Genomic DNA, 23,263 nt, shown 5'->3' with positions numbered 1-23,263 from the left:
CTAATTGCGTTGGTGTTCTGAGGGCCAGCTGAGACCAAATGCTTAAATGAGCCGGAAACGCCCAGGTTAAAGCTCCTCCTCCCTGCCTGCTGCAGGGTCTCACCTGTGCTGTTCTCTGCAAGTAGGTGCTGTGGGGAGGGGGCTCTGGGACTCTGCACTGGGCATTGCACGCACTACTTCCCCTTCACTCTGGGGAACGGGCTGAGGACAGGGCTGTGTGCTTGGGTTAAGGTTCCAGGAAAAGCGTTAGGCTCTCTAGGAGGAAAGAGAAACAGGTAAAAACAGAGAGCTTTTCTTTGGTGGAGCACTGAGAATATTTTGAGTTTGTTGCAGCGGAGACTCCTTCCTGATCCTTTTACATCTGAATTTGCTCGGTGCGCTTCCCAAAGCAGCTGTGTTTGAAAGATAGTGGGTTCCCAAAGCAAGTAGGGCCTCTAAAAATGGAGGTGGGTTAATCTGGCTTGGTTTCTCAGATTTACACCGTTGTAATCCTCCTGATCCCGACCTCCGTCTGCTCCGTGGGACTGATCCTCAGCAGCTGAGCTCTGGTCTCAGCGCTCGGGCTTCCTTTCCGTGCCCATCCTCGTGTCGGTTTCTTGCAAAACGAGCACGCAGCAGATTTTGCAAAAAAAGTTTAGGAAAACAACCCAAAAGTTAACATCCATTTGGTGTATCCTCTTCCTGCAGCTTCCGCTCACGGACGTCCATCGGGGCCAAACTGGGGGAAAAAAATGCTGCGAAAACGGAAAACGTCAGCAAGCAGGGAGCGAGGCTCCGGGCTGGGGGGGGGTCGGTGGGGCCGGGCCGGGGCAGTGGGGCCGCCCCCGGCCGGGAGGGGCGGGGCCAGGCTGGGAGCTCCGCTGCAGCGGGAGGGAAGCGGCGGCAGTGGGACGCGCACGGTACGGGGGCTGCGGGGGCGGTGGGGGGCTGTGGGTCGGCGGGGCCCGGCCACGGCTTCCCAGGCCGAGGGTGAAGGTGTTGGATGGGCGTTCGTCTTCCTTTGGGTCTTGGCCCCGTGTTGGGAACGTCTCGGCTCCGGTTCGGTGTCAGCAAGGTGGAGAGGTTGGGGTTGCGTTGGGTTGTCCTATGCCACAGTGACGGCTCTGGATCCTGTGACTTGCGGCCCCTCAGTTTGGTAGCTTCGAGCGTCGGCCCATGCTGGGCTCCTGCCAGGAATGGATGGGATGGGGATGCACTTATGCACTGGCATCAAGAGAGGGTTGTCAGTGGGGTTGGTTGCCTGGGCAAGCTCGCCAAGTTGTCCAGAACAGGAAGGGCTATGAAAGGGGAACACAAAAGCAGACAGAGCCCCTCCCGCAGCCCTGCTCGATGTCAGGCCACATCCACGGGTTTGGGCTGGATCTGGGATGGTGCAAAGGAAGGGAAGTCACAGCTGTTGTTTGGGGTGAGAGGGACCAGGAGGAGCTGGGCTCAGGGAGGCTCTGGGTGCGCAGCGAGGATTGGTCTCAATAAGGGCTGCTGCTGTTCTCCTGTAGCTGAAGTTTTGGTATGTTTGGAAGCAACCTGTTGAGGAAGAGCCTCAGAGCTCAGCAGTGCATGGAGCCCTGGGAGGTGGTGGGGGCTCACGCTGTGCCGTGGGCGGTGATGCAAAGCAAGCGGCAGCACCGTATAGCAATTTCCCGTCCGCAGGCTTTGTTCTCAGAACGAAGCGCCGCGCTCTTGTCACGCTCACGGTGCTGAAACAGGAGACTTTGTGTCCCTGGGGAGGTGACGCTCAGCTCTGGTCCTGCAGGCAGGGGATGCCCGCTTGATCCGGAGCCATGTCCCGGTACCTGAAGCACTTCACGGTGGTGGGGGATGACCCCGTACAGTGGAGCAACGATTATCAGAAATGGGAGGAAGAGGAGGAGGACAATGGGGAGAAGGACTCGGAGATCAAATTGGAGCCCTCCCGTGGCCACGTCACCTTCCAAGATGTGATGAAGAAGCTCTTCAGTTCACGCAGGTTTCAGGTGAGGCAGGGTAAGCATAGGCAAAAGGGAAACAAGGCAAAGCTCGGCCTGAAGGCACCTGTGGGAGCAGAAACGGTGTGGGATCGGGTGCAGGGTGGGAGCTGAGTGGTTTCCTATGGACTTGTGCCCATTTGCTGCACTAGGAGATGTTCACCTGAGTTCTTCTCCAACAGATTGTCATTGTCTTCTTGGTCATCGTGGATGCCTTGCTGGTCCTTGGGGAATTGCTGATGGACTTGAAGATCATCCATCCAGACAAATATCACATAGCCCCAAAGGTAAAACACAAGAAAGAATCAAGGGGAACTGCTGTTCCCCTCTCTTTGGTGCTACAGAGCCTGCCAGAAAGCTGACCAAGCCCATGGTCTGTGCAGCAGCAGCCCAAGCAATTTCCTTGGGGTCAGCAGAGCTGCATTGTGCTCACCATTCCTCTTTTCTGGTTCAGCCAGAAAAGTCTCCTGCAGAGCTCGACCAGAGAGGCACACCAGTGGCAGAGGCTCCCAGCCTGCCCCACACACACAGCTGGAAGGGGTTCCTAGCTCTAAATCTGCATTCTCTTTTCCCAGGTTTTCCACTACCTCTCCCTTTCCATTCTCACCATCTTCCTGGTTGAGGTTGGGTTTAAAATCTTCATTTATGGCCGGGAGTTCTTCCACCACAAGTTTGAAGTGCTGGACAGCATCGTTGTCGTCGTGTCTTTCATCCTCGACCTCGTCCTCCTCTTTCGGGAGCACGAGTTTGAAGCTGTGGGGCTCCTGATACTGCTGCGGCTGTGGCGTGTGGCCAGGATCATCAACGGTACGTGGCACAGCCTGGGTCTGCTGCCCTTCCCTGAGTTACCTTGCATGTTCTTTCCCATCTCAAAGAAAGAGCGCAGGGTCCTGTTCTCTCACCAAATTAAGTTTTACTGGAGTGTGACCTTTGCGAGGCTGTAATCTGTCCGGAACAAAAACAACCCATTGCTCGTGTGGGTGCGATGACTCGGTGACGGACATACAGCAGCACGTTCCCCTGCAAGCCACTGGAACGCTGTTCTTGCATAGCTCCCTCCCGAAGGGATGTGACGCACAGCGTTGTTTGCATCGCAGGATCCTCTTGGCAATGCTTTAGCAGGGAGCAAGGTGAACTGCACCAGTGTGGTTTGATGGCTCTGTCGCTCTGCTGCGGCTCCGTCATCCCCCCCGGGGTGCTGCAGGGAACATCTTGATCTTCTGTTGGGTTTTTCTTGCTGGGAGGCAAAGGATTTGCTGTAAAAAGAGGAATACAAGATGTTCCCAAATTAGACCTTTCTGTAGGAATTATAAACTGTGGTGAATAGTTATAAGTTCTGACATTTCTAAATTTGCCATAGCTGGAACCATTTTCCTACCTTTGAAGAAAGGTCATTTTGTGATTATTTTATTTTTTTAAGAATATTCTGGCAATGAGCTTATCCCTAATTCCTGCATGAAACCATAGCCTAAGTATAGACCCCAGCCCAGTGCCTACAAATGCACTCCTGGTGAGTGCTTGGTGTAAGTCCTGTGAGTCAGAGTAGGAGGAAAAGAGATTCTTAGTCCCCCATAACTGACACCTCTGGTACCATTCTGATGGGAACAGTGTCTCTGGAGGCTGAGAGGAGGATGAGAGCAACTTGAGGCTCTTTGGGAGTGGAGGTTGGACAGAAAGCAGCCTGGTGTGTAGATGCATAAGCCACAGGAGCTTGGTATCTCTTAATGCACCATTTCATAGTGAAAAACAGCACTGCATTTGCAAAGAAACCTTATCGTTGAGTGTTTCTGTTCCTATGGCAGGGCTGCTCACCATGCCCACCTGCTTGGTACCAAACCACTGTGTAGTTTGGTGCTTTCAGTCCCTGCCGGTTGGTAGAGGCTGGGTTACAGCAGATGGAAGCTGTTTGATGTTGTCAGTGCAAATAAGCAGCATTGCTCATTTGTTTTCGGAGAAATGAAACCCCAAAACTGCAGGCCTGCTGCCTGTAGCACTGGAAACACAGGCATGCACTGGTGGCTGACTTAGTGCATGTTGTTCTGTAAACAGCCAGAAGAGCTGTCAGGTAGGGAGATCGTGCTGTTCTTGATGCTCTTACCAAGCAAGTTTTTGGTTTGGTTGGTTGGTTGTTTTTTTTTTCTCCTCAGAAAAGGGTGGGAAGAAACTGCCTTCACTGTGTGGGTTGAGTTCACATGTAATAACCTAAGAATAATTTGGTAGAGAAGTGTCACTTTTGCTCTAAGGGGGAACTGTGTGCCATTGCTGCTGGGTTGCACAAGTTGAAACTAAAACCGTGTGGTCCTGGCAGCAGTGATCTGCCCGGGGCTGAGCTGTGCGCTGCTGCTCAGCAGGTCCTGTGATGTGAGCCCTGCTAGAATGCAGCCCCTCACTGTGCGAGGCACTGGTTACATCCCCCCCGGCTCTGCCAACGGACTGAATTCAAATTCAGGATTTGAATGACAGTTTGAGTGAATAATTCAGCTCTGAGGCCAGACTGCCTCTTCCCAGCAGAGCATCGGTATCTGAGTCCCTGGGGTGGCTCATCTAAAAACCTCCTCATTAAGAAAAGCGCTTGGGAGAGGTGGTTATAAGATGACAGAAGCAGAGCTTGAGAGGAACAAGGTTAACTCCCTGTGTACCATTCACCTCCTGCTAGTGGTTGTTTTACATTGTAAAATGAACCCACTGTGAATTGTTGCACAGGAATAATTTTATCGGTGAAGACCCGCTCTGAACAACAAGTGTCCAAGCTAAAGCAGGTGAACTTGAAACTCGCAACAAAGGTTGAACAACTTCAACACAGCTGTGTGGAGAAGGTAAGAAAACACTTTTAAATTAAACATGCTTTACCTCCCAGCTGCTCCCAAGGACAAGCTGGCCTGGGATTCTTTTGCAAGCTTGTTGCTGCCAGCTTGGTTTCCTCATCAGCAAGTTGTGAGGTTGTGTCTGTGAGGAACCACAGCCTTGCCTGTGCTTCCCTGAGCTGTTTCTATTTCAAAGGAATGACGGCTACCTCTGTCCTACTTGTGTTAGCCAGGTTGTCCTGTTTTCCTGCAGTGAGACACGTTTCAGCAATGGGAAGATCTGTAGGAATCTAGGAAACTACTTTAAGGTCAGAGCTGTGTGAACGAGGTGACTTTTGTCTCCAACAGGAGCAAGAAATTGAGAGGCTTACCAGGATGTTAAAACAGCACGGGCTCATCAGCGAGCAAACGTAGAAGGCCAGTTTTCCAAGGTGGGGAAGTCTGCCGTGGCGAGTGCAGTGTTGAAACGTATCAGATTGACCCGAAAGGTTTTCCTCTCTGCCTGCTTTTCTCTGGTATAGTGTTTCTGTAAATGTTTCCTATTTGACCACACTTTGATTAGATCTTGGGATCGCAAAAATAGCTTTACTGGAAAATTAAATGTGTACTCCCTGTAAACAGTGACTCCGTAAGACCCTTGTACAGTTGTACAGACAAGTGCAAAATAATTTAATAAAGACACAACTTTACAAGCTGTACATTCAGGAAGTACTACTCATTTCAAGGAATTATGTTTTTCAGTGATAAGGTTCTTTGTTTGCAACACCTTGTAGAAACTTGCTGTAGCAGACGTAAGAATCCAGGCTGGAGAGGTCATTTCTTCTCTCACAGCTGACCGTTCACCACTGCTACATCTCTTCTTTGCCAACAGTTCTTTTCATACTGTTGGTTGATTCCTTTTCTGTTGCTGCTTGTGCCACTTCATTATTTATGTAATGTTCACTTCCAAAAATACCAACATCTGACTTCTTTAGCTGGTGATCAAATGAGCACCAAAATGGAGGCAAACACATGTCAAACAATGCTTGATTTTTCAACAGCAGATCTGAGTTCTGATACTGTATTCTGTCATCTCTTCTTCCATTTAAGTGTTCATTTGCAGCCTGCTGGGCTACAAAGTCATCTGCTTCTGCAGCTCATAAATCAACACATTAAAAGAATTAGTATATGTAAGACAAGATCTAGGTGAGTGGACTTCTGGGAACAGTTAGACTCCAGGAAAAATAAATAAATTAGGAAGCATACTCTAAAGGATTAGGCTGGGGTTTGAATACAGTGTCAACTTCTTCAGGTACTATCATCCCTGGGGTATTTTATAGTTTTATATATTTTAAGAGTGAGAATTGAAGAATAGAAATGTCAAAAGGTGTTGACTGTAGCAGGCTTCTCAATTGATTTTAGCCACAGCCAGCTGGAGGGTCACTGAGCTCTTCTGAAAGCATCATTTAACTGTTCACATTTTTAAAAAAGAATTGTAATTAATTAGTGGTTTGGGGAAAATAACTAGAAATATATATTTCATCTATAGAAGTAGATAAAGCAGAGGCCTTATCTAATGCCACATGATTAATTAACAGTTAGCTCTGCTGTTCACAGAATAATAAAGCCTAGCTTCCTATGGAGCTTGCTCCTTCCCTTTCTACCTGCTTGCTGTGAGCCCCAGACCATTGATCTGGGGCTAGCTCAGAGTGCCCAGCTGCTGGCTGAATGTGTGCTGACAGGCCAGCTTGTTGCAGCAAGAGCTTCTTGTTGGCTGCATTTTTTCCTCCCAGCAGAAGTGCAATTGGCAACTCATCACTCATACTTTTTTCTTTTTTCTTTTTTCTTTTTTTTTTTCCCTGCCTTAAAGCTTTTGAGAACCCTCACAAGGGCTCACCTGTTTTTCTATTGGAGAATTTTTAACTCAGCATGCCTACAGTTTGGAAGAAACTGATGGGCCACAGTTGGGAAGAAACTGTCCTGGGCACTCACCTTAGACAAATGGGAAGAAAAAGTCATGGGGTAACTTGGCATTAATGGTGGGCCAAGCTTTATAGCCTGGTTCTGCAGGTGAAGAAATATCAGTGAAAACAACAGAACTTGTTATAGGAATAGTCCTTTCTCTTCCCAGAGGAAGCTGCAATGAAAATACAAATGGACATTAGCCTTGCTCTTCTCCTTGTATGACTGCTTTGTTTAAACTGAATTCTGTTTTTTGCTGTTATTTGTAATAAGATTTTTCCATGTATAGTTCCACAATTCTTTTCATGGCTGATGTACAAATTTTATTGAAGTATGCTTTGGCAAGCTGCCCACAGTCATGTTTGAGTTGGAACAGAATCTGGTGGGTGTGATACTTTCTAATATAAAGTGTTATCTTTATCTAGAGAGATTAACCAGGTCACTGTTGCACAGCTGATACCTAAGCAAAACAAGCCATTCTTTTTATCTGAGATCCTGTAATTTAATTACATACCTGCTTCAATGTAGTAGTAGTGGTTGTTGCTGTAACATTTACTATTCTGGCTTGTGGATTGACTAGGGATCCATATTTAGTCCACTTCACTTCTATTTCAAGTGCTACTGGTATTTGGCAGGAGCTCTGAAAAGTGTTAGAAATCCTCTCATTGTCTGACTTGTATGGGAGTAACCACATTACTTATTCATCTTATTAGATGAGCACAATGCCCCCAGAAAGCTCACTCCAGGTGGTTAGCAGAGCAGCTCAGCCGTGCCTGTGCCCTGGGCTGCTGCCTGCACAGACAGCACAGCCAAGCTTGAGGGTGTCTCTGAAGTTTCTCCACAGGTGACAAACTGACCTCATAAGTGAACTTCAGGTAGGGCTGTTCTATCTGAGCAGTGCAGGACTTTGGCTCTTAATGATAGTGCTGAGCTGGCTCTTTTCAGCAAGAAGGCTTTCCTAATAGTAACATTTTAGTAATGCTGTTGGGACAGTAGAAAACCCTTAACTTTGCCAGGGCAGAGTTTTGAATTTTATAACCTTAAATATTTCTAGATTATTTCTTTTTTAACTCTCATGTTCCTGTTTATAGAAATTATTCGTGTTTAGCTGCAAAAAAGATGCAAAAAAAAAAAAAAAACCAAACTCTATAGAAGCTGTAATTGAAGATGAACTGTTCAACCCACTCAAAGTAGCACAAATGCTCTCTTTACAGCAAGAGGGAAATATTCCTTGTTTCTGAATATTCCAGAGGACTGTCCTCCAGTATTTTTTTCTTTTTTTTTTTTTTTGCACTTTTTTCCTGTAGGTCTGAGAAACCTAAGCTGAGAACAGGTTCAGATCACAGAACAGGAGATAGAAAGGATGATAGTGGGGGGGAGAGTTAATCTTCACCTGTTCTGAGGTGCGAAGGTGAGTTATTGGCACCCAGGCAAGCACATCCTGGGCTTGAGAATTTCCAAATGAGGCCACATATTCAGGAAAGCTTTGTCCCATCAGTAAATCTAGGAGGATCTGAGCCAAGGGCTGGCAATTCATAGCTGCTGTAATTCTTCCAGGGGAGACGGGGGGAAGAAAAAAAAAAAAGTTAAAGCAAAATCCATTGGTTTGGCACAGAAGTAATTTCTCCTTGCTGTCATGCACTGTTCAAGCCTTCTGGCTAAAGTTGCTGATGTGAACAATCTCTCCAAGAGAAAGACCGCTGTTAATTAAATGATATTTCTTATAATTAAGTACTCTATTCCCAGTACTCTTACAGCAGTATGAATGTCCCAGGATGTGAATAGATCCTACTGGAAAGAGTTGCTGTGGGGCTAAAAGCACTGAATAAGGAAAAAATAAAAGTCCTCTTACCGTAACTTACAGCCTGATATCATGTTGTAACCAAATAACACTGGGGTTCTGGCTTCTTGTGCTGTGAGACAATCCTGGTTGGCTGAACTTTGCAGAATAGTGAGCTGACTGTATTTGTTAGTATTCTGAATGATCCCTGATGTAACACACAGTTAAAGGGAAATACAATACTTGAGGATTATGAAGAAAGAATCTGTAGCCAGATCCTTAAGATTCATCTAAAATGCTGTAGTAACCCAAAACTCCTCTTAAACCATGAAGAAGCATTAGAGCATGCAATGAAGATCTGAGTCTACCTCACTGAACAGTTCCAGGAGATTGCAGTGAGGACAGGCATTGGTCACTTCTAGAACATAGCTGAAAAGCATGCATTTACTTTCAGAAAAGACCTGATGAAATGCATAGGGTGTCCAAGCTAGAAAATCTTTGTGAAGTTGGAGCAGAACAAGTGTTGAAAGCAGAATTGCAATAGGGAAAGGATATCCTTGTGGCTTGAAGCCCGCTCTTACAGCCAGTCCAACAACATAACCAGGATTACCACTGAAAGGAACTGGATTTGTATTTACCTGCAACACAAATTTACAGTATTACTTATCTTGTACTGAAATATTTGGAAAATGGTAAAATGTTTCAGTGATCTTCCAGTTATTAACTGCCTTGTATACTAGTAAAGCTTCACTGTAAGAATATCCCAGTTTTCTGATACTGGGACAAACTTTGCTTTCTCTGGATATGCTTGTGCAGAGTGACAGGAGGAGTCTTCTAAACATCAAAAACTGACTTTGGTGGCCCTTAATGCCCAGTTCTGAAATGCTGCCTCATCTGTGTGGTCAGGACAAGTTACATTTTTACCTTGCTGCTAACAATTGTTCTGATTCAAGTTTAATAAGTTTTGTAATTAAATGTCTTTCAACAAGTCATCCATAACATCTCTAGCAGTTACCTGAGTAAAGCTGATTTCAAAGCTCTGTTGTATTGATAGTGCTTCTTTGTTAACTGTTCCTAAGACAAAAGAAGCAGCTGCTTCTATTATTTCTCCTCTGTCTGTGTATGTAATATGATAACTCACCTGAAAATGAAACATTTTAGATATTAATTAGAACAAGTAGATAAGAGTATGGAACTAAAATAAAGGAATTTAAGTAAGTATTGTAATGTAAGTATTGTTTTCCTTCCTCCTTGTTTAAGAAACACTCAGCTACATTGTAGAGATGTATTGTATCCTCAGTTGCAGTAAGGATGGGCCCAGAAAATAGAAGAAACTGAGCTTCCCCCTAAAAATTAAGCAGTATTTTCAGTGCTTGTTATTTTATTCTATTTTGCCCATTGTTTCTGATCTCAGAAGAGAGGGAGTTTTAAGCCCACAAGAAAAGCTATAATTTGATCTAACAAAACCATAACATTTGCAAAGAAGTTAGTAGCCACATCAGCATATTTAGGTGTAAAGGATGATTGTTACCAAATCAAGCCACTGATTAGCAGTGTTTAAAAACAGATCTAGGTTTGGAGCCTCTTCAAAACTGACTTCTTGATAAACTTCTAGGTTAATTCTAATGTTCATCTATTTCATCAGGATAAAGAGGTAATTTGCAGTCTGTATTTCTCTGTCTCTGCTACCACTCTGCCTTAAGTCATATTCTCCCAAGGATGATCTGGATTCTAAACTCATTTATTGTCCATTCTGTTATATATGTAGAGCAATAATAAAAAATATTTCATCTTGACTGCACCTTACGTTGCATATTGTTATTATTTTGTTGCAAAATGTATTCTTCTATCCTAAAGTCTGTGTTTCTCTTGTGATACTAGCTTTGGAGATGCTACAATATATGGAAATGGCAAGGCCTCTCTCACATCTTTGTAAGTTGCGAATCAGAAATTATTTGATGCACACGTTTTCCACTAAACAAAAGAGGGAAAAGGAAATGTCATACCTACCCCAAGAACTACATTTATGCATAGTTCATTCAAAATCATAGGGTGCCTGAGGACATCACTGCTGTTAAGTAAAGTCTGCATTCCATTCAGAGACTGGACAACTACGGACCGGACAGTAATATTAACCTGAAAAATAATCCTTGTCATTTCCAAATATTATGTATAATTATTTTGGGCTTTTTCTGTATCGTTATATTTGTGACTCTTCAGAAGTTCCGTTCTGCAGGGACAGCAGTCAATAGTCCTTTAAGTAAGCATCTTGATGAAGTTCAACTAAAAAAGCAAATAAAGTTAGCTAATAGTTTCATGCTGGGGTACTACATCAGATTAAAGTTGCCTGCAGATAGCATATTATCTTGTTGGTAGCATGTTATCTTCGAGTTGCTAATATTATTACTGAATAAAAACCGCAGCATTTTTGTCCTAAGGCATGTGTAGGGGATTTTTCCTTTACTTCTTGCTCTAAAGAATAAGGATGAAGTCACTGAAAAACTCCCGCTGACTAGAACAGAGTAAGAAGTTTACCCCCACCAGTTCCAAGTTAGAAAGATACTTACCATCTGACTTGATTTAGGCACCTAGAGAAGAATAAAAGAGCAATTTCAAACAATAGCAAAGGTATGAACTATTACAAGTAGCAGTTAAGTAAAGCAATTAAGGTTTAATTGCTGTGCCTGTTTAACTCCCTATCATTACAGTGATTTTTGAATACTGAAAGTCATTGGATACACCCTGCTGTATCTAGGTAGTGTGAAAATAACTCCTATTTGTGGCTAGTATGCAAAATCTTACAGTTCAGTGGTCTTCTTCCCCTGGCAGCAACTGGAAAGTTTCTTAGTGACTACCAGCAGTTTTCCACCAGGCTGAGCTTTGTCTGCACTCCTAACAAACATACAAGGCATACAAGAAGTACAAGACAAATCTAGTATTTCTCTCTGATGCTGATTGCAACTCAGAACTAACACTGAAAAAGTTCATTTGCACCAGAAAGGAGAAGGCACCTCAGTATGGCATTACTACTGCCGTGTATCATTTTGTTGGTCCTACTTGGCGTGTTAGAGAACATTCTTCCTACTAAAAGTCTGTGCAAAAAACATTTGTAACCATTCACAGAATGCTAATTTAGGAAATCTGCAAGACTGTACCCAAAGAAGAGCTTTTGTTGCCCCATTCTCATGATAGTGAGTCCATAATTTCATGGTCTCTAAACAGATAAATGAGAAGTTAAGTATCCCTCTGTCATTACAAGTGCACGGTTACACGCGGTCACTGTTGGAAAGGCCTTCATATCACTCAAGTTGCCTAGCCTGGCAGTGAGCGTCAGCTCCTAAGGATGGGGTTTTCTGAAAGGGTTTTCTGCTCACCAAAGGCCCCCGGCCTCCCTGGGCTGATGATTTTGCCATTTCTTTTGCTACTAGCTCCACCTGCTGGCACCGAAAGGGTTCCCTGCTCTGCCCTCTGACCACCCCAAAACAAAATAATTTTTCTGTTTTCACGTCCCATCTTCACAAGGGGAGCTGCCTACAAACCAGCTTTGCTGTCCATTCGGCCCTCTCTAATATTCCTCAACATTTGCATAGGGGACTTCTGTATAAATACGAACCTCCTGTTCAAAAAAGAATGAAAAGGTAACCCTAGCTTTGAAAAACAGCCACAGACTGGATTTGGTAGTAGGCTGGATATGAACATGTTCACTCTCAGAGGACTAAAAGTCACATTCTTTGAGGAGTATAATGAAGATCATTGCTCACGTGTGCATTAACTCTATGTTAACACCACTACTAAAAATTGAAGAGTATTCAACCTTACAGATTCTTTAAGTACAAAGATTTACATGCACAAGCAGTAAAATTGCTGCCACTGCAAAGTTAGCTCAGTGACACAAGTTTCTATCTTCTAGACCGTTGCTTTTGCTGGCTAAGCAGACAAGAGTAAATGCTTCTGTTACTTCAGCATGAAGTAAAAACATTTCTAAAAGCTTTCTATATAAAAGTCTGCTGGATTTTTCCTAACCCATGGTTTAAATATCAAAAAGAAACATCATATCCTGTAGGCAATAGCAGTTACTTAATTCTGGAAATGCAAAACAATATGTGATATGGACAGTCAGCTATATGATGCTTTCAGATCATACTTACTGCTAAAATGCTGGAGTTGATATAAAAAAGCATACTAGCTGCTTGAATGTTGTCACAGTTTTCCACGCTGATTGATCGAATGCATTTTGTAGCCTGCTGTACTAAGAACCCTGGAAGAGAGCCACAAAGTATTGCTTCGTGGCAATTAGACTAAAGACTGATTATGAAAAACACGAATAAAAAACTACAGAAGAACATATTTAACAATAACAACGGGTCTTGGAAAATGCAAGCTTCTTTTTTGCTGTTGTTATCCTTTACAGATTTTCAAGAAACTGAAAGTTCAAAATGTAGGGTTCAAGTCTGCAAGTCTGACTCCAGTTGCATTCAAACTGTGAAAGAAACCTCATTCTGTTAAAGAGATGTCTTAAAGAGGTTGCCCAGTTAGGTCATGCTTATGCAACATACCCTCACAGTGTCACCCTTGTACTACTTTACTGTATCAATTAAATCAATTATTAAGTCAGTGGTCTTTTACTGTTGCATAAACAAAACATTTAGAAGAGATACCAACCAAGGACTCCCACATCTAGCTCTGAATGTCTAACAGCTGCAAAACAACTTCCAACCTACGTCTAAAAAAACCTCCATAGACTCAGAAGATATCTGTAAAACATTTGTTCACAAATCTTTATCTGAATTTCCATTGGTGTGTGTGATGCTTTACTGAATGATTAAACTCAAGTTAGAACAGAATATTCTACCGCAAATAAACTGGAATTCAAATGCATTTTCCAACCTGCAGGGTTTGCATCAGAGCACCAAGAGGAGACAACAGGACTAGGCAGCCTGAGAAATGCATCCACCGTCTGTATGGGAACACCATACTGCCAAACAAAATGACATATTCAAATATATAGGTGTATTTTGGTTCATGGAAAGTTTTAGAGCATTTGCATTAACAGCAAATCTGTATAACAGAAGTTCTTTTTTCCATTACATCTGTCAACACCACAGACCACTTTGCACATCAATTCTTAAGCCACCACTAACAGCTTTCTTTGTTCATAACAGCTAGTTACTTTTGTCAGATCTTAAAAATCTAGCTCATTTTTGAAGAAAGCCAATACAACACGACACGTTTCTTTTTATATTTCTATCTTTAAAGAACAAAACAACAATTTTCCTTTTACGGTATTGCAATTTTTTACAAGCAAATGCAAACAATGTCCACTTGCTTTTTTACAAAGCAATTTAATACTACTTGAATCATACTATCATGTACCTCATATTTGTAACTTTCACTTGCATCAGAAGAATCTGAAGCATCTGAGTTCATACTCCAGCTGTCAGGCTCAGCACTGAAAGTAGCACTTCCATATTTTCTAAGCAGTTGATCAAAATTTTCAGCAGTAGGTATTTCAGGGGAGCTAAAAGAGAGTGCTTGTTCATCTGCCAAAACATTTTAAAGAATGAGATGACTTTTAGAATAAAACATATAATTTTTTTTTTAAGGAAAATGTCACTTTTCAACTCTTGATTTGCCAATGGAAAATAAAAATAAAATGGAAAATAAAATAAAATTGTTAATTAAGCTTTGTTAGAGCCAGGAGCATACTTTCAACAGGGAAGACTAAGACTTGGAGTACGAGATAGTTTCACAGATAAAAGTATTACAACATAAAGGTCATGAGCACAGAACAATCAGTTTTCTGACAAGTTTAGTTATTGTTAACTTTAGTCTATTTTTGTACCTAGAGAGCTTATAAAAACAGGTGTCTAATGCTTAATATTGGCAATAGCATTACTTACAGTTTGTAGCATGAATGCAGAAAACACTGGGATTTATATGGTCAACTAATTTAAAAACTCTTTCTGGTGGATTTGCTTCAGTATCAAGTGAATATAGAGCAGCTTTCTGACTACAAAGACGGCTGTCACCTCTGCAAGTAATAACAAAAAAATCAGTGATCCACTAGAAGTTACTACTGACCAGATTTTAAAGTTCTCTTTGTGTGCTGAGGCAGCAAATAGCTAATTAGGCAGGGTTAAAGCAGTCAATGGCAGATACTGAGAAAGTGAAAAAGCTTTTCAAAATGACCTTTTAAGCACGGAGCTAAACTTAAACCATGAGGTGAAGCATAGGTTACTAGGATCACATCCTGCATCAAACACCCTTTTTCCTCAGTATTTCAGATACCATATATAACCTCTCACCTCTGATCAGGCAAAATCCGCTCAGCTATTACCACAATTACACAAATGTATACAAATCCAAGTGTAAATAATGAGATCCACAATGCTTGCAGTCATTGGAAATTTCATGCAAAATGAACATTTTACAGAAAAGAATTTTTGGGGACAACTACAACTTCATTTTATGCATTTCTAGTTGACAAAGACAGAACAGTCACCTGAGGCAATTTAACTGTCGTTCAGGAAGGCGTTGATTAGACCTTTCTGATACACCTAAATATCTATAAATGGGTAGCAGTAGTCATTATGTGCAAGAACAATAAGAAATGGCAGTCTGGGATGACTGCTAATTCAAATTTCAAAGCACCAAGAATAAACCCCAGCATTCAGATTGGCATAATTTATGCAGAAGGTGGGTTGAAGTGCTGTACTTATTGTTCTGAGAAGTCACCAAGAGATTTTATATTAAGATAATAAAGTGAGCTTTCAGAACTCCTTTTTGAGAGGATGGAATTAAGTAAAAAAAAAATTAGGTTTTCAGATAAACTGTAAATAGCAAGAAAATAACTAGCAATGTTACTTTATGCATATAGAATTACACTTTACTGTTTGTAAAGTGACAGATTGGCAGCGAGGCAGCAGGCTGAGACCATTGACTTGTAAAACTAGGATCAGAGCAATACTCACACTATTTCATTAAGCCCTGAATTGATCATGTTTCTAGTTGATACTGTAAACCTCAATTAGAGGTTACTGAGAAGCTGCTACTGGATTATGGAGGTGGCCAGATGGTCGTGTGGCATCAGCTTTCTTAAATTCTAGACACTGCATTATATCGATGAAGGTCTGAAGATACATTCTTCTTCCTTCAATGCAAGGCTTCATCAGTTAAGCACCCACACATAGTAGGACAGTACAACAGGAAGAAAAGGAAGAAGCACAAATTTCGAAAACAGGGAATGAGAAACTGGGCTGCGAGGCCAATTTGCTGTTCTGCCTGGTTGGGAGCCAAAAGTTTACAGGCCTAGGGATTAGTGAAAGGGTAGGACGGGGTTAGGATGGCAGGGGAAGAGACTGGAATTTGTAAGAGAAGAATATAGAGCTCATATAAATACATGCGACAAATAAAACTGAATTTTGTATTTCAGATAGCTATTTATTGACTTACGTGACAATAGGAACTGAACACGTAGTAAAGAGACTGAAATCTGCTGCACTGCAGTCAGGGTCACAACAGCAATTTATATCACACTGTGCCACCAGCAGATCACAAACACACAGCTTGGCAACTGGAGAAAAGATTAAAATTACAATTAGGACTGGAACTTTGCACACTACAGCATGTCCCCTAACACTTTCAATTTTCACCGTGCCTTATTTTGAAAATGGTCAAAAGTCTATATTCAAATTCATGCTGGTTTTTTGTTTTGTTTTGTTTTGTTTTCTCCAAGTCATTTTTAAAAGCTCTTTGCTGTCAGTTAGCAAATCTATTAGGAGCAAATAACAAAACTGAGAGCGTACCAGAATCTGACACTTTTTTTCCCTATGAAATTGAAAAAACAACTAGAGTTTTTAGGAATTTTGAAGGTATGAAGGTATGAAACTGGGTCCTGCACAAGAAAAGATACAAACAAAGTAGTGATATTACATTTATCTGTTTGTTACAAGGTAGTGAAATTAAGTTTATCAATTTGCTTCATATATTTGGAAGAAAAAAAACTCGCAACATTTTGATAAGAGCAGTGATTTACAAGTATTGAGAATGTCCCAGAATGCAGAAATATATTTCCCTGATGTGCCAGCATAACCAGAGTTGACTTCTTTGTTTTTTCTGTCTTTAGATACTGTTAAATATTGTAACAATACAGAAAGCAATTTCTAGCAATACTGTAAGCCGTCTATATTAAGTAAATTTGGCAGCTTCTTAAAACACTCTTAGGTTTTCCAGTTTACATATTCAAAGAATATTTAATATTTTATTGAGCTGTTGTTGAGAGTTGCTGTTCCGTAATAAATCTAAACTTATGGATAGCACAGACACTGCAGACAAGACTTCAAAAGAATGCTTGCTTTCAAAACTATCCCTCTTTTATTTCCATTTGACTATTTCCCACTTCTCTTGGGCCTCCTGGATGCTCTCTGAGCATCTGAACAGTACCCACACTGTTCCTGGAATCTCTGAGGTGTTGTTGTTCTGTCAGCTGAGTTCTGATGGAACCTTTAGCTCACCTTGTCAACAAGAGCAGTCTGAACACAGATGATGAGACTGTGAATTTCTCTCTCCGAGATGGAGGATTTAGGGCTTTTCCCTAAGAAGGCATGGACTGGGATAACATGTCTTGAGAGAAACTGTGCTGGTGACAACTACACCGGGAAATCAGAAGTTAAATAAAAGTCTAACTGCCAACTAAAAGACAGCGGGAAACACTTTCTGACAGCACAATGACAAACATTTGTGATCTGTGTCGTGATAGCACTGTATATCACAGAAACAGGACTGGATTTGAAGTTTGGGGCAAACTGTTGTGCCACAGTAATAAACACCAGGAGAAGGAAGCAGGGTAGCTGCCTCACAGTCTCATCCTAGACAGAGGAGGCCCAAGGGCCCAGCAGTGAGCAGAGGCTCTCACAAGGCTCTGAGAGGGCCTCCCCTCGGGCCAGGTGCCGCGCAGCCCCCCGCCCCACCCGGCACCCACCGTCCGTGAGCGGGGCCGGCCCGCTACGACCGCGCTCCCAAGCGGTAGCACGGGTCTTCGATGGCGCCTCAGGGCTGGATGGGAGCTCGGTGCTGGGCTCGGCTGCCCGAAGCGGCGACAAGAAAAGAAGCAGGCCAAATCTCAGCGCCGCCGCCATGACGGCCGCTGCTAGGCCGCCCCTAGCGACAGCCTAGGCCTCCCCTAGCAACGGCCAAGGTCTCTCTTAGCAACGGCGCGGTTACCAGGGAGCGCGGAGTGTGATGGGAAACAGCGCCCCCTTGCGGCCGCTGGGCATCATGGGAAGCGGCGCGAGATGTTTGTGAGGGGTTGTGTGGGAACGGCCCCTCTTGGCCTATAACATCCCGTGTTCAGCGTGTCTTTGCAGCTTTATTTCTAATAATACGCATTTCGTTAGCTTTTAAAGTTTATCCGTTTCTTTTTCTCGGCTCCTTCGCCTTGTCAGTACTCTGCAAGTATTGAGAGTGGTCCTGGTGCGTCCCTTCCAGCTCTGAGCGTTCTGTGGTAATTAATCTCGTGGTGTAGGAGGGTGATTTTGTACCGATCTGGTAGTTGGAAAATCTCAGCTTGAGTTACACAAACGCCTGTAGTTCCTTGGTGTTTCTTCAGAAACGCCAAGCTCCGGGCTTTGCTTCCACCCCACAGCCTTTCTCACTTGGCCTGGCAGCTTCATCGCGAGGTGCAGGGTATGGCTGGCTATGCTGCACTGAACACTGCGGCCTCTCAAGCCCTGCCTCTCAAAGCAGGATGCACAGGGTGTGGAATTCAGCTGAGGGAGTTAAAAGAGCTGTAGCTTTGAGAATCAGGTGGCTTTAAGTAGCCCCTAAGGAAAGGAGGCTTGTTTTCTTGCCTGCTGAAAGGCAGGTGAAGCTCTTTTCATTCCTCATGGTTGAGTGAAGTTTCCACATCCTCTTGCTTGTGAGAAAGTAAAATAAAAGTAAAATTCTAACTACCGTGGTGCTTGTCCTGCCTACAGGGAGAGTCTGACCACATGCCTGCTCTCTCTCCTTCACTGTTAGGTGTTAAAGAACAGGCATCTCTTTAGCTGAGTCTGATTTAGGGGCTTATAACCCCTTGAAATTCCTTGAGTAATCTGCTTCCACCTACCACATGTAGTCAGGTAACAAGCATAAAGGTGTTTCTCCTACCTTTTGAAACTTGGAATTTAGTTCGTTGTTTTAGAGGGAAATGGGTGCTTTATTGTTTATCATCACTTGTTCAACAATGTTATCATCAGATAATTAACAATGAATCACCCCCTATTTGTTTACACTTTTCTTATGGTTTTAAAATGAGTAAAGAGAGCTGTTGATAACGTACAAGGGAAAATAGAATTTAATACATTACTTTTGCACACAGAATAACTTTGTGAAGCTGATTATACACAATGGACCAGAGTCGTGGATAGGAAATGCAAGCCTTGCTGAAATCTCTGGGCTCATCTCAAGAACAGATTGGACCCTGAATACATGTGGGAAGGAGCTGGATGAGTAAAGAGGTATTATTTCTTACTGCATCTACCACTGAAACTGGGAGGCTGTTCAGTAGGAACATACAGAGCAATTAACCTATTTTTCTCATGATGTTTTTCTTCAGAAATAACCTAGGACTTTTCTCAGACCTGTAGTTCACCTAACCCCATCCCCAGGACTGGCTGTAAAAGAACGGAATATAGGATGAACATAGGTGTTGTGTTACTTTTCATTTTATTAAAGCTTAAGTGATTAACCCTGAATTCCTTAACACTGGGATGTGATAGTTCAATAAAATCATGAATTCCTTCCAGAAATACATGCACAAACAAAATGCAATAAGTAAAGTCTTTGCTGAAAGAAACTAGGAGAAAAAAAAAATCTCTGACATAGAAACAGTCAAAGCAAAAGCCAAGTATAAGAGAGATCATTTGAAAAATCCTACCACCACAAAAAAAAACCCAAACAAACCAAAAACCCATCATTGTGTTAGACTTCTGAAGCAGGTTCCAAAAAGCAGCACCCCACAGCGTGTAGGACAAGATCAGGATGTTAATAAATAATGCATGTCCTCCATCAGAGATATTTTAATTTATCCATCAACATGAATTAATTAATAATTTAAAAGGGCACTATGATACCCATGTGGGAATTCCTATGAAATGAAAATTCAAGCAGTTTAAAATGCACTAGATTGCTCTCTATTAAAAAACATGTTAAGAGATTTACTGTATTACTATTTTACTTCAAGCAACAAGTTTTTGATATGTTTGAACATTATAGTGTGCCATTTGCAATCCAAACATTGCAGGATTAAGTCCATCAAGTGACTGATTATAAACACAAACAGAATTAACACAAGTGTCTTTTATGAAATGCTACAACAAAGCAAAAAACATTACCTAAATTTTAGTTTCTCTCATTTTAGCATATTTTACTAATTCAGTAAAATTCATTTTCACTCATATAACTAACTTACACCACAGCCCTTTCCTTCTAAAGTTGTTTCAAGTAGTTTAATTACTGCTACACATACAAAACTATTGTTGTTCTCAGAACAAAAGACAACTAGAGTTTTTAGAGTCATGGACCAATCAATACCCAACCTGAACGTACTTAAAAATATTCAAATCTAGGTGAACAAACTGGCAAAGTCAATATGTTTCTCTTCAATGGAAAGTGTCAGAAATTCTGCTTATGTATCCTTTTGATTAAACAGTTTATTTTTGGAAGTTTAAGCTAACTCAGAGTAGGATTAGTTTAATAAACACGGTCTTCATAAATTACAGTGGATGAGGTGCTCAAGCTGTTTGTTGGCTGAGCCTGCGCTGCTCTCTTTGAACATGCCATACACAAAGCTTTTAACAGACCTGGAACAGATTTCAGTGTGAGGAAGTTTTCTGTAACAGAAAGTACTCATCAGACCTACTGTTGTGAAAGAGCTCCTATAGGAAGTGGTATCATTCCTGGTGCTTTAAAATTAGAAAAAAAAATCCTGTGAGGAAACAATTTTGTATGTGCCTTAGTTTAATATGTATGCACTTAAATATGCATATTCCAAACAGATATTTCCAGTGTGATCCATTCAAAACACCAGCAAAAGTAACAGTTACCATTAGCCTGCAGTAGTTTGTATTTTACAGAGAAGCTGGATAACTTAGGTGAAGTTCTAAAAGAACCAATGGAGAAATCGATGCATGAAATGTCAGCTCTCCCAGGGTATCACAGAGGTCCTGTTTGGAGGTCCTAGTTGTTCACCCTGACAGCGATCTCCTGACCCTGCATCTTCCATGCGGGCACTTCTGGTAACACTGTCATTTTCGCAGCAGTTTCCTGTTTGATATTAACTATGCTGTCCTAACTTCTTTGCAAGGCAAACATGGTTTTTGCTCTGTGACAGATGACTTTAAAAATACAAGTGGACAGGCATTTTTAATTAAAGCCGAAACAAAGTTAAATAAGCCTGAAGTACATCCTGCTCTAGCACAACATTAACTCTTAAATAAATCGTGAGAAGCCTCAGAGCCCTGTGTTGCCTCTGTACAGCAGATGGCATTACAGGTAATATTTATCATACTCCAATTCCAAGGCAAAGATAGTAGGGAGGGAGTACTGACGTCAGCTACAAGTGAATCAGTCTTAATACAAGCTGAAAAACTGCTTGTGCCTTCAACAGTCGATTACATTGTACAGCATTTTTGCTTTGTGATCCCCATCTCACTTATTAGTCTGTCTGAGCAAGCCTAGCAGGAAGAGTTCATTTCGTTTTGCAGCTTAAATGAACTGATTTAAATGCATCTTGGACTTTGAGGTGGGAAGATTCCACCCAGCTGCTGTAACCAGGGGAATGCCCTTTGCTCCAGTTTTTGTGCCAAATTTGTGCATTTGAGAATTTTAAACAAATACCACTTGGCAGGATCTTGGCCCTGGGTACGATAATAGTACTGAGTGAGACAGCAATGTACGTACAGAGATCTATCAGTGCTGATAGTGAATAGTAGGAAAAACCAATCCTCTTGTATAAAGTGGGGGTTTGGTGTTATTTTTTTCTCCCAAGAGCCGAGTGATCTTCTGAATGAAAGCCAATAGCAATCTTTCATCTGGGGGAACTGTCATCACACCGGAGTGAAAGAGTTCAGCAAAGGTTAATTATTATTACGTAAACGATGTTGTCTTCCTTGGCCGTCTGGGCCAGCCTGAGTGGATGACCAGGGACGGAGGGATTATGAACTGCTCACGGCATGCCCTTGCAGGAACACAGAGTCATGCTCTGCCGAATGCATTTGACAGCCCTGCTCTCATGCTGAGTTTCTCAATCTGTGAGGCATGGCCGATTGATAAAGCGCTGCAGAGCGTGTCCCATCCTGCTTTAGGGAATGCATTGTGATGGGGCATGGAGAACTCGTGTTCAGTTGGAAGTGAGGTGGGGGATTACAGATGGAGAAGCAACGTGCATCCAGCCAGCGTAGGACAGAACACCTTGTGATGGTGAGAGCTGTCTCAGGGCACACCGGCACTATAGGCAGGACTGAAATCTGGTGCCTTAAAGAAGGAATTAGGCTGAATTGGTCTTAGCATAGAAGGGACCTGGACAAGAAGAAGGAAGAGAGAATGAGTTGAGGGAAAGAATGACTGTTGTGGAAACTCTGAAAATATGCACTTCCCTTTCCTGCTCTAGGTACAAGAGGAGGTGAGGCAGCAACAACCCTGATGGCCATGGCAAAATGGGCTGTGCAGCAGTTTCCTAGTTCAGCAAGGCTGGGTTTAAGTTGGTCTTTGTGGTCTCTGCACTTTCGTTCTCCCCATACAGAATTACAAACGGGCAGGTTATTTTTAATGAAGTTTGGATACCATTTCAGCTTCAGGCTGAAGCGTTTCACACATTGCTTAAACCTTTAGCACTTCAAAGGGGACGAATATTGTCTCTGTGCACAGCAGCCAAATGCACACTGTGCCTTAATGCTGTTAATGACAGTTCTTCAGCAGTGCTCCCGGCGGGCTGGGTCCCTGCTGTACACCGCACAGCTTTTCCTTTCACCAGCTTAGGGTTCAGCTTTCGCATCTCCCTCTGCTTTATGCCTGCCTTTTGTTTTGCTGTTTACATATCTCTGGGCACGCAGTGCAGCAGCCTCCTTAACGCAGGCACTCAGTGGGTTTGTGCACGTTCAGGGCTGCCAGCCAGGAGCTCCTGCAGCATCAAACCCAGCCCACCCAGGGCTGGCAGCAGGGAAGGATCAGTCCTTTGGGGTCTCCATGCCCTGAAGCCGTGCCACCCGCACAGCCATGCCTTTGTCCCACGTGCAATGATAACAGTGCCTGTTCTGTGACGATCGCACCCTGCAGCCTTATCTTAGCACTCCGCAGCCTTATCTTTAGTGCTCTGGCATCTGTTTGCCCTACATAATGGGTGAATCCTCTCTACTTTCACCTATTTTCCCAGAAATCACAACCATCAGACGCAGTGAGTTCGCATTACACAAAACCGCACGCTGCCAGGGAAACGTAAGGAGTCGTCCTTTAAAAATACTTTTTAGTGCCGCATGACTCACATAACCGTCCTTAATCACCAGAAAAGCGCAAATGGCCACCGAGTCCCTAGGAGTTATTTCGAGCACGCCAGACACGCGGCCCGATATGGGCGTGGAGGGCACATAGCTGGGTTAGGCGCAGCCCCGGTGTTGAAAACATAATTGGAATAATGACAGGTAGAGCTGGAGGAGGCGGCGAGGGGCAGGAGCCGAGCGCTCGCTTCGCGGCCGCGACCACCGCAGCGCTGCGCACAGCGCGGGGATCGGCGGGGAACC

General features: G+C 43.0%; 2 protein-coding genes and 1 long non-coding RNA gene across 9 annotated transcripts; 2 read left to right on the top strand and 1 right to left on the bottom strand.

Annotated features, from left to right (window-relative positions):
• The first annotated feature begins 42 nt into the window (after positions 1-42).
• HVCN1 (hydrogen voltage gated channel 1) lies at positions 43-10,290 on the top strand. Of its 3 annotated transcripts, none has more exons than XM_019621047.3 (6): positions 43-121; positions 1,754-1,973; positions 2,147-2,251; positions 2,540-2,771; positions 4,668-4,780; positions 5,117-10,290. In XM_019621047.3, exons 2-6 carry the CDS (start codon positions 1,782-1,784, stop codon positions 5,180-5,182), a joined length of 708 nt encoding a protein of 235 aa, XP_019476592.1. In that variant the 5' UTR covers positions 43-121; positions 1,754-1,781; the 3' UTR covers positions 5,183-10,290. The 3 variants fall into 3 exon arrangements, with proteins under 3 accessions (XP_019476592.1, XP_085094671.1, XP_085094672.1); XM_085238545.1 differs by lacking the exon at positions 43-121 and adding an exon at positions 776-899; XM_085238546.1 differs by lacking the exon at positions 43-121 and adding an exon at positions 807-899 and having other exon boundaries at positions 1,651-1,973.
• TCTN1 (tectonic family member 1) lies at positions 5,406-17,699 on the bottom strand. Of its 4 annotated transcripts, none has more exons than XM_010720166.4 (15): positions 17,470-17,698; positions 15,942-16,062; positions 14,390-14,520; positions 13,863-14,029; positions 13,377-13,464; positions 12,638-12,747; positions 11,057-11,077; positions 10,500-10,625; positions 9,505-9,630; positions 9,045-9,127; positions 8,562-8,702; positions 8,103-8,259; positions 7,224-7,349; positions 6,740-6,884; positions 5,406-6,217 (listed from the first exon to the last, which is right to left on the bottom strand). In XM_010720166.4, the coding sequence occupies exons 1-14, from the start codon at positions 17,624-17,626 to the stop codon at positions 6,741-6,743; spliced, it is 1,698 nt and encodes a 565-aa protein (XP_010718468.1). In that variant the 5' UTR covers positions 17,627-17,698; the 3' UTR covers positions 5,406-6,217; position 6,740. The 4 variants fall into 4 exon arrangements, with proteins under 4 accessions (XP_010718468.1, XP_010718470.1, XP_085094661.1 ...); XM_010720168.4 differs by having other exon boundaries at positions 5,406-5,897; XM_085238535.1 differs by having other exon boundaries at positions 5,406-6,884.
• A 57-nt stretch (positions 17,700-17,756) lies between these two features.
• Positions 17,757-20,402, top strand: LOC109370332 (uncharacterized). 2 transcript variants are annotated; one of them, XR_014887024.1, is made up of 3 exons: positions 17,757-17,960; positions 18,847-18,985; positions 19,084-20,402. It is a non-coding gene; the product is annotated as an uncharacterized LOC109370332 (long non-coding RNA). The 2 variants fall into 2 exon arrangements; XR_002120376.2 differs by having other exon boundaries at positions 17,757-17,991.
• The last annotated feature ends 2,861 nt before the right edge of the window (positions 20,403-23,263 follow it).

Source organism: Meleagris gallopavo, chromosome 17 (genome assembly GCF_905368555.1).
Source record: "Meleagris gallopavo chromosome 17, MGAL_WU_HG_1.1, whole genome shotgun sequence".
Lineage (NCBI taxonomy): Eukaryota > Metazoa > Chordata > Aves > Galliformes > Phasianidae > Meleagris > Meleagris gallopavo.
Note: the sequence above shows the minus strand (reverse complement) of the source record. Positions and strands in the feature narration are given on the sequence as shown.